Genomic DNA, 15,927 nt, shown 5'->3' with positions numbered 1-15,927 from the left:
CCCAAATATTACAATAAAAAGAGCTAAGTTTAATTGACTTAGACATTTATGTAGTGGTTTTGTGTTTGTTTTGAACATTGTGACATCCTAGGATGTTTCAGGTCTCACAAACAAGATAGACACACTAAATAGTGAGCTCTCTGTTACTAATTAAGAGCGGGAAGCAGAAAGTGGAGGAGAGTGCGAGAAAGTGAGGAGGAAATAAAACATTTTCCATACAAGCCACCTTAAAATGAATCGGGGAGACTTCCTTTAAGATTACTGCTGGCTAGCTGTATGATACCCATGTATCAGGGGTCCGTGGTACAACAAACCTAGTCTGACCATATCTCTTAACATATTCTTGGGAATATCAGATTATAATACAATCCTAGATAATGCCATTTATTGGTAATATTTCAATTTGTTTTTAAAAATTCACTTTCAACAATTTCTCAAAAAAAGAGAAAAGGTGCTAAAAGCTACTTAAAATGAGTTTCTCCAATGGTGCTAAGATATTCAAACCATTTTGAATCCATTTATGCACAAAAAAGTATTATTATTCAATAATAAACACTGTTCCTTCTTAATTTACTGATTCTTAACTTTGGGGTAAATCTAACAGGGATTATGGGGCTATTCAAGTAAACAGCCTCATCTCAACCTAAAAAAATCTGCAAAATACTATACAAAACGTCCCTTTGGAAGCTGCACAGATCATATTTAGACAGATTTTTCGTTTATTTCTCCATATCTATGAGAACATTCATTCACTTTTCTAAGCAAATATTATAAACTAAAGAACTTTAGCAAAACTATTTATAGCCAATATAAAACCAGGAAAAAGCATATAAAATGACAAATAGCTTCCATTGTTCCTGTTTACTCAGAATTCAGCAAATATTTTGGGTAGTCAGGAAGATTAATTCTGTGGAGGTACTTTTGTTTTAAAAACAAAAATCAGGAAGTCTAGGGGGCTATTTTAAAACATTAACAATAGGGGCAAATTACTGGATCAAACATGCTTAAACGCTTTAACTATTCCAAGTCACCATTTTACTTGCTTCAGCCACTGCAAATCAAAATTTATAAGCAAAAGGAGTTGAAGTACAGTTGAAGTACATTACCAGCTTTTTTTTCCCCCCAATTCAGCAGTGATGATTTAAAGCATTAAAGATCTGCACATTAACTTCAGAGTCAGGATGAAGCGTTTCAAAAGTGCATATCTATGCCTAAAACTCTACGCTGGCTGAAGTCATCTACTCCTATTTCTCAGTGCAAATTAGATTTATTTTTTCTGTACACTAAGAGTAACCTCTACAAAACTGTTCGGTAAACAAGAAATTCAGGGTTTTAGCACAAAAACCCAAATTTCTCAATCAGTAACTCAAGGAAAACCTATGACTTATCGGTACATTACATTTTGAAGTTAATCAAAATTCCCAGGTGGCCCAAATGAACTACTTTCTTGATTTTAACTATTAGTTATTTTCTAACAGGACAGAACATTAAAACTGTCATCAGCATTGAGGTGCCATTGGCTGTGTTCTGCTTTCTCCCGACAGCAGCATAAATCAGTGCTGCTGGCTCACACAAGTTCTAAAAGAAAGTACGACTCTCATATGGTGGCTCATGTACAACTGCAACATAAACACATTAATGGTGTCTAATGTATTACAGTATTCCATAATGCACTGTGCTGCAGTAAAGCAGTAAACTATTCAGCAATGCAGAAATTCCAGTATCTTTTGCATGTCTTTTGAGAATCTGATTTTTAAAAGCAGCTCAACAGAAATTCAGAATAAACAGTAACTAGAATGAGTTTAATTAATACAGTTCAAATAGGAAATAAATTCAGACCTAAAAACAGTGCAAAAAATTTGCCAAAATAGGATTGAGAGAGGCCGCAAGTTCCTCCCCAAAAACAAAACGGAGCGTTCAGATACTTTCTGGACAAAAGCACCAATAAAAGACAATTGAACATTGTATTTTAGGCTTCATGCTTGTATTACGTTGAACTTAAAATCATCAAAAGTAAAATTAATTGCCGGGTAGAATAGAGCAGGCTTCTTTGAAGAAAAAAAATGCACCACAGCTATAACGAAATTACTAATTTACAACAGCAACAGGATTAAAACATCTCTTGATTCACAAAGTTGCTTAATTCAGTTATTTTTAAAGCACAAAAATATTTCAAATTTCAGCAGATAATAAATCATTCCTGCAATTCAGAACTGAAAAACAAAGTGAGGCCGAGGTAACAGGATACTGCTAATATTGTTTTCTATCTACGGGTGGGGTGAGCCATTAAACCACCCATTGCAGGTCAGTAATGCGAGACTGAACACTCAAGGTTAGAAAACAAAAGTTAACAACTCTCACAACATTTAAATAACTGCAGTTATTTCTCATTGATGTCCCGAAACGTGTCCCTCAGTATAAACCATAGGACTAAAGCACATTAAAGACAACACTGCAGGAGCTTCACACAGGATAGGCTGTTTTGCAATAACAAAAGAAAAGCTCCACACCTGACTTCTAGTTTTGGCATAAAGCAAAAATTCCAGTTTAGTTCTATTGTAGATATGAATGACAATATTCCTATGGACACATGCACCATCTACCTTTAAAGAATCCAAGCATCAGAAAACTGTATGCATATTCCATAAATAATTAAAGCACACAACACTTTCCTGACAACACAGTTTTGAAAAAGACAAGGAAGTTCAACATTTGCTGAGGTGATACAGTAATCAAAGAGAGACACACCAAGACTGTTAACTTAAAACAGGTCAAAGGCTTTGACTTGAGGTGTTACTGGTGATTAGATGAGCTAAGTGAGAAACAATTAGCCTTTTTGCCCGAGCTCAGCCTGTTACTTCCTGCACCAAGAATTCCCTGGTGAGTACTCCATATTACCCCTGAAACTGCACCCAGGGATATTTCTTGCCAGAAGGCTGATGGCAATGCACGAGAACTAAGCATACAGCTCAAACAATTCAACAAAAAAATTCACAAAAGCAAATTATGGTTTTTGTAGAAACTGGACATCACAGTACTCCATCAGCTGTTAATTCTTCTCAACCACAGAAAGTACCCTGTTTGAAGCTATTTGCATTCGTGATTTCCTCCTAAACTATGGTTTACAGAAGAATGTGCACCACATTAAAGCTTGCTTGCCAAATATCATTAAAATTTAAAGTATCTAATGTAATTAAGATATAAGGACCAAAAAGAGTTAAAAACCTCAACCATATATTTATATGCAGTAATGTCTTTCAACTTCAAGCACTTCAAAAGGCACAAAGAAATACGTGTCAAGCCAAAAGGAGAGACTGAATGCAACAACCAAAGGAGGTACAGTTTAAAGTGAACCTCAAACAAAAAGTGAAACACGTGGGGTGGAAATTCAAACATGTTGTCATTGGCAGTCATGGGAAATGGGGGGTGAGGGGACGTGAAGCACAAAGAAACATGCTGTTGCCCATCGCAAGCAATGAGAGCTCTGAATTTTGATACACAAATATTGTCATACAGTTGTATTTTCATTTTGGATGATACTACATAAATGACAACTCATTTTAAAATTGGAAGGAACCAGACACCATCAGTTAGATCACAGCAACATTTAATGATTTCTGTTAAATAAACAAATTGGTTCAACAAACTAAATGCAGCATACTTTCAAAACAAAAAAGTGCTGCTGAAACAGCTTGTGTTTTATTTTTAATGATTTTAATAATTTCAAATAAATGTTTACAAGAACCTTGTGCAATGATTGTGTCAACTTAAAAGTTGACCAGTTCAAGTTTACTCTAATGTAAACCTTTAGATACTGCCTAAATTACACAGAAGTGCCCAATCCTCAACCAATGAGAGTAAACTAATGACAGAAAATTTAGTGAACAACTCACTACTTAGTCACATGACATTTGTCATAAAACACGTTCTTCCCATTACAATGGGAAGTCATTGCGCAATTTAACTTATGTTGGTCATTGCTCATCAATCCATAACAGCAAGCTCAGATAGTGCATGGGGCAAGATCAAAACTGGTCACTGCAGAAAGATTAAAAAAGATGTTCCCACTACAACACCACGAATACACTGTACAAGAACATTCTTCTGGCCGGTGATTCAACCTCACAGACTGTAATGACTTTCACTCATATGCTTGTTGGAATCCATGGACAAACATCCATACAATATCATGGGATATAGTAGCACATTGCTAATGCCTTATCAACCTCTATGCAGTCCACAACAAAAGACATGTTTTCATGCTTAAGTTCGACACAAAGCTGCTTTGGGTCTTGAAAACATGTTTTTGACAGATTAAAAACTGCAGGTGCTGCAATTCAATTTTTGAATTATTTTCAGTTTCCAAGTTAACTGAATTCTTCTGTATAAAACTGGTGGTACAAAGTCAGGATCTTACAATTAAAATTAGCCAAAAACCTCAAAGCATCTGTTTCAACAGTCCAGAAAGATCAAGTTGGGTGCTTATTCCGAAAGGTTTAAATCCTGCAAAACTTTCATTTTCCTCAAATTACATTTTCCGCGAACTTTGCTTGAAAACCTCACGTCTTTTGTAATTGTTTTTAGAAACTTCAGCAGCTTTACATTTGAAGAGAACAATACATTATGAATATTTTCTGAAATTAAATAGGCACAGATAATCTCGTCGTTAGTCAGATATTAAAATCTTAAATCATGTCATAACCAGGTAACAAGACAAATGTCCAACTAAGCAAATATAATCAAGAAAATTTTACTGCACAAACAAATATTCAAGCCCTATGTACTCCATGCTTGACATTTTAAAGCCTTATTTGGAGCATGCTCAATTGCTATACGAAAAGTAAAAAAAGTGTACAACAGTTTTATTATCTTCAACACAAAATACATACCCTATAGTAAAGGGCATTCATCGAGCACCTTTAAAGTAGCAAAAATGTCTCAAGGAGCATTAACAAACAAAAATTTGACGAGCAGCCAGCTAAGATATTACAGCAAATGACCCAAGGACTGGTCAAAGTTGTAAGTTTTAATTAACATCTTGTAAACAGAAGGAAAAAGCAGCAGACAGAACTGATGTTAAAAATCTACAGCCAATGACTGTAAAGTTTGAAAGAAAAACGTTATCTTGCTGATGTACCTAAAATCAGGGATAGCCCCCCAGGCTAGAATTGGAGGGTTTCAGTGACCTGAAAGTTGTAGAGTTGGAGGAGATTGCAGAGACTGAAGAGATCAAGGTTGTGAAAGATTTAAAAGCAAGGAGGAGAACTTTAAATGAGGCTTCATTCAAATGAAAGTGAATGTCGGTCAGCAAGCAAAGAGGTGTAGATCGGTCAGTGGAACATTTTGGACATGGGCATGAGTTTCATTTAATGAAGTGTGGAAGATAGGAGACAGGCCAGAATTAAATCTGAAGGTAACAGAAGCAGTGATAAGAGTTCAACAGCAGATGACAAGAGCAGGGGCGAAGTCATGCAATGTTATCAAGATGGAAAACAGTGCAATACCTCCCGAAAGCACGGGGCTTTGGGTATTACTCAGACTTGTAGTTTAACCTGGTTGTCATCAAGACCACAAAACATTTAAAGTCATTACTGAAATATTCACATTTACCAAAATATAATTCTCTAAAATCGACTAAAATCAGTAATTACGCCCAGCCCATCAGAAAATAAGTTGTCAATTATAAAATATTGAATGGTCAAGAGCTTTCAGCTTTCCACACTTGGCTCTCCTATAAAAATGCCATTAAGTAGCATTATACAAGGGAAGTAGCCAGAGGAGACGTGAATCAAACACACAAGGGTTTTTTTTGATAATGCAAGATACATAAGGAAAAACAAATTACTGAAAAGTCAAGCTCTGGTGTGAAAAACTGTTGCAAGCCACTATTTATTCCACAATTTTATAGATTTAAAAAGAATATCTAAATATACCAATTCAAACCTAACGCTGCCTAATGGATTAATTTTACCCTTCTAGCATTTCTTGCTTTTATTTACAAAGTGTAAAAACACAAACTATTTCCCTTCCCAGAGAATCTCAAAGCACAGCTACAATATTAAAAACAGAATATTTTAAATTTACAAAGAGCATGTATCTTAACATAAGTGATACTGTTCTGGGAACTAAAGACCTAACTCACTGTCGAGGTTCAACAGGCTTTCAAACTTCTCTAGCTTTCCCTTTCAATGGTTTGGGTGAAATCCCAGAGGTGATGGAGATCTTAAGACTCATTTTGCCTAGTTCAGGATGGCTCGATGCACCTTGCTCATCAAACTCTTGCCACCTGCCAGTGACTTGAGAATCCAGGACCCCAATGGTAAAACTGCCATCTGCTGAGAAGTTGCCAGAGGCCAGCAGCTTCACTGAAGAGCTGGTGCTTGTTGCAGATAGGAAACCTGTTCACACGTCCCAGTATCACTGCTGGGAACTAGGCCAGGGAGGCAAGATCAGAAGGTGGTGTCAACAGCAAGGGCAAGATGGCAGTTCTCAGCAGAAAACCTTCCACCTTACCAGGTTCCTTGATCAGGATCTTTCTCACCCCCAACACATCCTAAAAGGAGCCCATAAGTACTTCGTGTGGATGAGTGTAGGTTTGCTCCTTAAGGAACAGGTCAGAATAGCCAGATTTGGATGTGGGGAGTGAAAGCAGTATATGAACTTTCCACTTTAGGATTAACCAGAATAGAGGTGGGCTGCCCATTGTCCAACTGTCACCCTCTGCCCTGTTTACATGCCCACCAACTCCACAATCCCCAAATCAATTTAATGCATCACAGGGATGACAGAGATTGGACGTCGCAGCCAAAAGTTAATTGGATCACATCTATTTCATTATCATTTTTAAAAATCCAATGTCAGCTTGTTTTTGACTAGATAGCAGGAAGAAATAGCTTGGGAGTATTAAGGTCAGAGGATAAGAGGAGTGCGAGATCACTTATTTAACACAGATGGTGTGTTTCACTAAGTGTGTACACTAGTTAACATACAATAACTGCTGTTGGGTTACATTTTGTTCAATGTACTTTTAAAAACTTTTGTCACTTTACAAAATTCAAGTGTTTGAGATTTCTCTTGGTACCCTCTTAGTTAATGAAGTGAATTGTTTTCTTCAAATTGATCTGTCACAACGTAATGTAACTGGAGCTGTTTGTACAACCTCAATAAAAGATTCAAGGAAACTACACTCATACTTAAACTGTAATCACATTCCTGATTTTGATGTAAAGTAAAAGATTCGATCAGTTGCTGCAGAAAAAAAAACTTGTCTCTGTATCCACAGGACAACTGTTTACATTTCTGTCGCGCACGTTATTATTTCCTCTAAGTAACATCATACAAATGCTGCAAAACATATCACATAAGCAATGTTTTTGGAAGGAAACTTAGTAAAGCTGTCCTACCTAAAGCGACCAGTTTTTCTTAAAACAAAAACAAAAAATACTCTGTACCTAAATCATGACATTCACTTGCATGGTGTGGAAACAAATTCTCAATTATTAACCTGTTTAAATAAAGTGCTCATGTACACATTCAGTTTGCTATTTTAAAGATGAGTTTTTAAAATTTAGGTTCTAAGGGTTATATGCAACAGATTGCAAGATATACACTGCCATCAACTTACATGTTTTTCATCACTGGATAGAACTCAAGCAGAACACCATACGTTAAGAAATGAGACATCAATCCTACGCATACTATAAATGCGTAAGGAGGTCAGTCATCTTGCTTCATATTTAACAGAAACACAACAGCTTCTCAAGCAAGTAAGCACACATATTGACAAATAAATCTAACATGAGAGTCGCCAGACAAGATAGCCACATCTATACAAAAGAAACCTGTTTCTGGTAAAAAACATTATGACTGCTACCTGAAATGTCAGAATTTAGCTCAAGTTAAAATCTCTGCTGGAGTTAGATTTTATCCAATTACACAGCAAAACAATTAGAAAAGATCACATAATTCCTATGATTATCTTTTTTGGTCTGACAAACCACTGCTTCCATGAAACCCTTCAGGCTGCTTTCCGGGATACATTACTCTATTTCACATTCCCTATTGATTTCCCAACTGTGAATAACTAATAACTATGCAAATTATTTTCAATATAGACCATAGATTTAAAGACCTAAAAGAGATTTATTCTTACTACATGCAATCTCCACACAAATGTAGATCTAGACCTTGAAAATAGAAAGCATCATAATACAATACTCATGTATGCAACACCCTACCCACAACAAAACATTAACATACTATACCTGTGCCCCCAAACTGGTTGCTTCCTAATGTGGTTGGTCGGTTCTTTCCATTAGATGCAGGCGGGGAAAACATCTAAGAAATATAGAACAAGTGTCACTTGAATAAAACAAAATTACTACAAGTTGTCAAGTCATTGCTTCCCTCCCTCCCAGAGGAATTAGTCTGAAAAACAATACTGTTTCTTTTTATTAACAGAATATTTTGGTTATCTAAATTCATTAAAACCACAACCAAACTCGCAATCGACACACTTAGTTCCACACGGTTTGTCTGCTTACTCTCACAAAGCGCAGCATTTGCTTCACGGAAAGACTGCATTTGGACTACCATCTTGCACCGCAAATTCTTAGGATCAAAACAGCCAAATACTCCCAAACAAAAGATTGCCAAGTACATACATTGCTGAAGCTTTGACACTACCACTACTGGCTAGTGGCTTTTAATGAAACTCCCCAACATCCGAGCCATTGTGCACATAAAAAGAATTTTTAAAAATTAAAAATCTACAGCACCGAGACATCGACTAGCTACTCGTGGTTATTTACTTCGTAATTACGTTAGAGATCCTGCAAAGAAAAATATCGGTCACAAATACATGATACACCGCCATAATCCTTACCGCACTGAAATCCAGCAAGTCGCTGAGTTCTTTGTCCGTCCCTATGGCTGCCATTCGCTGCTGCTGAGGATTCATTTTGACAAATTAAAACACCCCTAAAGAAAGGTTAAAAAATGGAAAGCAAGCCTTACTACCCTCGATTAGACGTAATCTTAACCACGAGAATCAAAATATACCAATCCTTTCGACTTGAAGAGAAAACCGATTTGACATGGTCTTTAAAAAAAAGACCAAACAACAAGAAGTGCGAGAACAAGACCGGTTTAAAAAAAACACTTGCCAGGAGATCATATTAGCTAAGGACTAGGACAGCTCGAGGCGAGATATCAATTTTTAGAGGGGGGGAAAAAGTTCATGGAAAATCATTAGCTGCTAAAATTACCTCAACTTCTCGCAGACTGTATTCATTTCTTAATTCAATCCCAATCATCCGAATCAAACAAAATTTTGTACATGTGCGCCCCTCGCTCAGAGTGGCTGCAACAACTTGCAAGAGATAAAAGCAGCAAATTCACTTCTTTCCAAGAGCTCTACAGACCGGAGACCGATCGCTCCCAAAGCGAACCGACTGTGTGGCCCAGATTACAATTTTGCTTTCAGAAAGAAAGAAAGGAAGGAAACTTGAATTTGTACCCGCACCCCTGGTCGCGCAGACACACACAACTTTCTGCTCCGCAACAATAAAAGTACACGCCGTTTGTTTACCTCTTCTCCGAGCATCCGAAAGTCAACATTCAAGGGAAGGGAAGCAAGACTCAAAAAAAACACCACTGCCGACGCCGCAAATCTCTCCGCCCTTTCGCAGCAGTTAGATATCCCCCCTGTGAAACTTCAGAGCGATCGGGCCAACGGCGAGTCTTCACCGATCCTGCTTACACCGTGACAAATGCATTCCCAGCAGCCGACATATTTACTCTCTTCAACACTAGCACATTGGAGAGGCGGTGAGATATCCATGCGCCAACATCCGGGGGCTCATCCAAAAAAAACTACTTCGGAATAAAGCGGATTATATAGACACATCGAAAAAAAATGTTTTTTTTAATTTCCCCTCCTCCCGCGACTCGAACCTGCGGCCACCCCCACGGTATGAAGGGGCAGAAAATTGGAGGGGGGGGCAGGGTGTTGGGGAGAGGGGCGGAAAGGAAGAAGATGGGTGGGTAGACTCCAGGCGAAAGGCGCTGCGAGCTTCGCCGGGACACTCGCGCGTAGGTGGACAGCGGGCGGCTCGAGCCCGGCTCGCGGCCTCTCTTTGACTGACAGCTGCCAACGCCGGCGCGCGGCGTTCGGCCTATCAGCGGCCCGGCCCCGCCCCTCTGGTGGCGTCCCCGGCTGGTGGTGGAGGAGGAGGAGGCGGAGGAGGCGGCGGAGGCGGAGGGAGGGGGGAGGGGGGAGGGGGCGTGGCCTCAGTGGACGCTGCAGCCCTCGGATTGGCTCGACAGGGCAGGCCGTCTCCTCTCCCCCCCAAACCCCATCCGATTGTCTCACCCTCGAGGGGGCGTGGCCCCGGGTGGAGGGGGATGGGCGGAAGGTTTGTTGGGAGGTGGGAGGGTAAGAGCCAGCGGAGGTTCTGCTGTTCGCAGTCGCTGACTTCACCGAGTTTAGGGAAGTAGAGTGCGCACGCCATTGCCAGAGTGGTGGAGGAATGGAGTTAGAATTGGAATGAATGGAGGGATGTTTGATGACCGGTACGGTCGCGAGGGTTTTGTTTTATTGCTTATGAAAGCTCCTACCAAGAGTGGGGGCAAAGCGGCTGGGGGAGGAGTACAGTAACACCGGCCCTTATTAACACCAAAACGACAAAAAAAATTACAACCTTCACTACAAATGAATTGAGAGGGCGTAATACCTCGCCTCTGACCCGAAGTGTGTAGGGGATTTCTAAATCTAGGTGTGCTGCAAATTGGGGGAGGAGGTGAAATAGGGCGACTCGTTCTGAACTAAAACTGAGCAGATATTTCACAGGAAAAGCTCGATGGAGCAGCACTTTGGAATGGCAGTGATGTCATCTTTTCACTGGAGGGCTTCCAGCTCTCCTCAAATGTCCTGCTGCTGAGAAATCCGACAGAAAGCCAGAGACTGAGCCAAATCCAAATTGTGAATCAAGTATCTCCCCACCTCCGTTCAAGTCTTTAATACCTCCAAAATATCGAGCGAAACATTGGGATTTTGCAAATCAAGAGGGCAGCTCTGTTTGCCAAAAGCAAAATTATTTGTTCGTGTAAATACTTTTTGTTCTGCCTTTTCAGTGGGCGAAACTTCCTTGGTCTGTGATACAGCCTGTGCACAACGTATGGTTTTTATTCTGCGTGGATTATCAAGATTATGTATATTTACAGAAGCAAGTATAAATGAGCAAGTTTTTGTAGAGGGTTTGTCAGAGATTAAACGCATTATAGTGACATGACTGAATTACGCTTTCAGATCTAACTCAGACGTCAGAGATTTTTTAAAAAAGTCTGTCCGGGTTGTGAAACCGACATTTAGCCAAAAAAGTGGCCGGCCCATCTCGTGCACCTTAGAAGAAAACACTTTAAGAGAATTAAAGAAAGTATTTTTAAAAGGATATGGAGAAACAATTTGGGCAGGTGCTTATTGGGATGGTGTTCAGAGCGATGATGCGAGGCAACTTGTTTTTAGGGTCCCTGAAACGTAGAGCCAAATCACCTGATTGCTAGAAATGGTAATGGACGAATCAACAAAATACATAAGAAAATTTGAGCATCCAGAGAGTGCGGGAATAATATTAGACTGAGGAAGTGTTGGGTGGATAAGGCTGTGAAGGGCTTTCGAGATGATCTAAAGTGCATTGAAGTCCACAAAAATGGCTGTGCCAGTCTGACTCCGTTGGGAGCACTTACTTGCCTTGATCTGTTCTAAATATGTAGAGTTTTAAACTCTACTCCCAAGATGGAAATTTTACTGCCACTAAGATCTCAGTGCTAACGCTGATTTGAGTGCTACATGATCACATTTAAATGTTAAGGATCATCTGAAACTATTAAAAAAAGTAAAAGGTGATTTTCTCATTATTTTGATGTCTTCTTCCTAAAAAAGTGGTGATTGTACATCTTGGTGGAGGTTTGCTGTGCATCAACTTGTAATCATGAAACAGCAGTGTGGTCTGAAGTAACTGATATTCTTGAGTTGGGTATGCTCAATGCCTAGCAATGGGTGTCTAAAAGGGAGGGTCTTACCTTATATTAACATAGGCATCCCTATATTAGCAAGAATAAATTCACCCACAAAAATGTACTTCACCAAAAAAGTGAATTCATTAGTATATTGGGACACCGCGGTAGATTTGAAAACACTCATTCTGAAACCAAGTATCTATTCTATACTCTGTATTGTTCTGTGCAATAGATATGTTCACAACGTCTGATGCTTCATGAACGGAACGTATTAAGGTACAGCTATTAGATATTGGGCATATGCTTTCCAAATACAACATGGTATCAAAAACTAAAATAGTGATATCTAAAGAGAAGAAATTCAAACTGATTTTGTGCGTCAGGTTGCATCTCGCCTCATTCCTCATGACACAGTGAGGTAGTTCACCTTAGTCAGTCTGAGAATAACCAGAGTTTAACTATTAATAGTTCATTGAGTATCCTGATATCAAACATTTTGATCCCATCTCTCAGTCTGATGTCAAAATAGTCTAGAGATATAATTGGTGAAATTAAATAGGAATTTACCATAATTCTATCCTTGCCAACTGGGAATTGTACCTTTCAAAGATGGATGGTGCCATGACCAACTGTGCAATCAGTTTATCACAAAAAATATTGCTACTGATCAGAACAATTTGAAAACAAAGTACAAAAAAGTTCAATCTATTGTTTGGCCCTGAATATGCTATTCTAATGTTTGCTTTCCAAAGGGCATAATATACCATTGGTAAGTAGTTATCTAATTCCTATATAAAATTCTATAGCAGCTCTGTATCTATTTTTGGCATATCTTCTAGATTCTAACCAGCCTCCAATTTGTTCCAGATTATCCTTTAAATTATTCTGGGCTATCTGCTAATCTTCTCAGCTCTGGTAAAGATATTCTAAACTTCACAAAATTGCCTCGTAGTTACAATCTTTAATTTATAGTGAATAGCAAATGTACATTGCACTTTTTCCAAGCACAAAGCTGTTTGTTATTTCGACTCCAATCTAACTAAGCTATATCACCACGACTGATAGTGTTTTGACACTGACATCACTGTTGCTTATGTATGGTGCTGTATTTGTGATATTTTTGAAACCATAGGAAAAAAAAACCTGAATCTAAACTGGAGCCTAACTATGCTCCATTATGTGTCTGTGTTCTTTAGGTTCTCTTGGAAAGATTGCAAATACACCTGTGATGTTTTCGCCACAAACCTAAAGGTTCTAGAAAACTAGCGTCTTGCAACTAGTAACAGTTGTAAAATTGGTGCAGCTTGTTGCTATTTGCGTGCAATAAAATATATTTTCAAAAAAAAGTTTCTGAATTTAGTTTGGGTTTAGTTTATACTTCAATCCATTCCAAATGAAATCCCCTGCATCAGACCCATTTGGTCCAACTTTGTGGCTTTTTATGAGATTGTGGAATGAGAATACGCTTTATGCTGTGCTTATCAGTTCTGAATTAGTACGTCATGCAGTTCGCTGGAATAGGAAATTTAAGGTATTTTGAGATTTCATCCAGTTTGTTTCCTTGTACACCAAGATCTATGTAAGGATAAATGGTAAACTGACTGAATCCATCTCTTAAGAAGGAAAAAAAGTGTCCACCACCACCCAATTCATCACTCACGCATTGAATAAACATTCAGGGACTAATATGCAAGATTTCCTGCTGAAATATGTGTTTATTATTCCCAGATCATATTTGTTCATGATGGGGTAATTTGGTACCCTCTACACATTATCTTAAACAAAGGCAATCTGATAGAATTGGAAGATTGGTGTTCCCAAGTGCACATTTTAAGATGGGTTGTTGAAAGTATTGCTTGAAAAATGTAAGGATTCTATATAAAATTTTGAATCATTTTTGTATCTAGATCTTGTGACTGCCATTAGCACAGAAATGCTCAGCACGTTTAGTTTCTTTCCTTTTCAATGATGAAAAGGTTATTGTGGATTAAGCTTATTGTATATACGACAAGTTTTAACACAGTCTGTAATGGTTTGGACCTCATAGGCACAAAATTTAACGGCCTTTTCTTGTCCTCGTGCAGAATCCAGTGGGGAAGTAAATATTATTGGGAAAGAAAATCTCATTTGCAAAATGTTTATAACTACAACTAAGCCTAGAACACCATGCCTTTGCAATTGAAAATAATCAAATGAGATTTGATCAAGATCGAAGATCAAACAAGTTGTTTTTCTCTAACTTCTCCTTTCCCATCCATGAAGGCATGAATCCATCTCAGTTTTGTCCTTTGGTTCTTGATGAGCATGACTTGTACTGATGGGTCTGTTTCTGTGCTGTCTATGACTATGACTATAATGCATTTTTGAAGGATGAGGCACAAAAGGCATGGAATACATTTGACTAAAGCCAAACTTGCTTTAATACCAATTAATACCATTGAAATGAGCTTTGAACGTTTATTACATCAGTCAAATTGCAATACTTATCTAATTATCCTTGAAATCATAAGCTTACTGAAGAGTAGTGTTGTTTTGTAGCTTTCCAAAATACTGCATATTGGGAAGCATCGCTGTGCTCAACAACAAATGTCATCTTGATCTCAAACAATTCAATGATTGAGCTTCACAAATATCCTCATCCTCAATGATGGGGACCCCTGTTTACAAGTGCTACAGGCAGATCACAGCTAGCAAAGGATGTACAGATGATAAAGACTTAGAGGTATACAGGTTACATTATTTGAGGATAGAGTCCATTCAACAGTCTGATAACATCCGGAAAGAAGCTACTGTTGAACCTGTTCATATGAGAGTTCAGGCTTCTGTATCTTCTGTCTGATGGAAGAGGTTGTAGGAGTCATTACCAGAGTGAGACGGGCCTTTGATGATGTTGGCCACCTTTCAGCGGCAGTGAGGCATGTAAATAGAATCCATGGATGGAAGGTTGGCTTCTGTGATGGTCTGGACTGTGCACACCACCTTTTATATTTCTTATGGTCCTAGGCAGAGCAGTTGCCACACCAGGCTGTTGTGCATCTGTAGATGCACCTTACTTTGTTCTTTCTTTGCTTTCCTGTTCTTCCATAAAAATTAACTTGAACAACTATTTGAGGGCTACAGTTAACACATTCAACAACGATAAGTTACAGCTACAATGCTGATCAGACACGCAATGGAGAAGTCCCGAGATACTTGTGAATGTGATGTTCCTTTTCCAATGAAACACATTTTCCCTCAGAACCTTTTCTCTTTTCATTTCCCTCCCACAATGTGTACTGTACAGGGGTATTCCTGGCTAGCACTGTTTGACCTTGTGCATAATGTGCATAACTGGGCCTTAAATAAGCCACCAGCAGCAGGTAATACTGAGTAGAAGACCCAACTCAACCTCCTCCAGATGACGCCAGCATCACAGATGCCAGTCTTCTACCAATTCAATTTATTAAAGATATATCAAGAAATAATGAAGACACTGGGTACTGTAAGGATTCCTAACAACATTCTAACAATGTAATAAAGTCTAGTACTGTAGAAATTCCTGCAATCCAAGCCAGGCTGTTCCAGAACAACTACATCACTGTCACCCATCCAACAATGTAGAAAATTACCCATGTATATCCTTTACAAAAGAAACAGGACAATTCCAGCCTAGCCATTGACCATCCCATCAGTCTGGTCTTGGTTATCAGTAATGTGATGGAAGGTGTCATCAGCAGTGCTGTCAAACAGCACTTTTTTGGTGATAACCTTAGTTCAAATATGGACAAAAGAGCTGATCTCCAGAGAGGAGGTGAGAGTGACTTCCTTTGGCATTAAGGCTGCATTTGATTAATTATGGCATCAAGGACGTAAGCAAAAGTAGAATCACTGGGAATCAAGGACCAGCTCTCTGTTGGTTGGAAAAATACC

At 38.7% G+C, this 15,927-nt stretch overlaps 1 protein-coding gene across 10 annotated transcripts in view; it reads right to left on the bottom strand.

The window, feature by feature from the left end:
* LOC125465836 (transcription factor 12-like) overlaps positions 1-10,162 on the bottom strand; it is a 129,315-nt gene extending 119,153 nt beyond the window's left edge. For 3 of the 10 annotated variants that reach the window (XM_048559733.2, XM_048559736.2, XM_048559735.2), the window contains exons 1-3: positions 9,590-10,158; positions 8,885-8,979; positions 8,265-8,337 (exon numbers count right to left, since the gene is read on the bottom strand). In XM_048559733.2, the coding sequence (XP_048415690.1) occupies positions 8,265-8,337; positions 8,885-8,959 (148 nt within the window). In that variant the 5' untranslated portion in view covers positions 8,960-8,979; positions 9,590-10,158. Of the gene's footprint in view, positions 1-8,264; positions 8,338-8,884; positions 8,980-9,266; positions 9,395-9,589 lie in introns of those variants that run through there. The other 7 variants (XM_048559740.2, XM_048559741.2, XM_048559742.2 and 4 more) reach the window with 5 other exon arrangements.
* Positions 10,163-15,927: the final 5,765 nt, after the last annotated feature.

The sequence above is a fragment of the Stegostoma tigrinum genome, chromosome 30, assembly GCF_030684315.1.
Source record: "Stegostoma tigrinum isolate sSteTig4 chromosome 30, sSteTig4.hap1, whole genome shotgun sequence".
NCBI lineage: Eukaryota > Metazoa > Chordata > Chondrichthyes > Orectolobiformes > Stegostomatidae > Stegostoma > Stegostoma tigrinum.
Note: the sequence above shows the minus strand (reverse complement) of the source record. Positions and strands in the feature narration are given on the sequence as shown.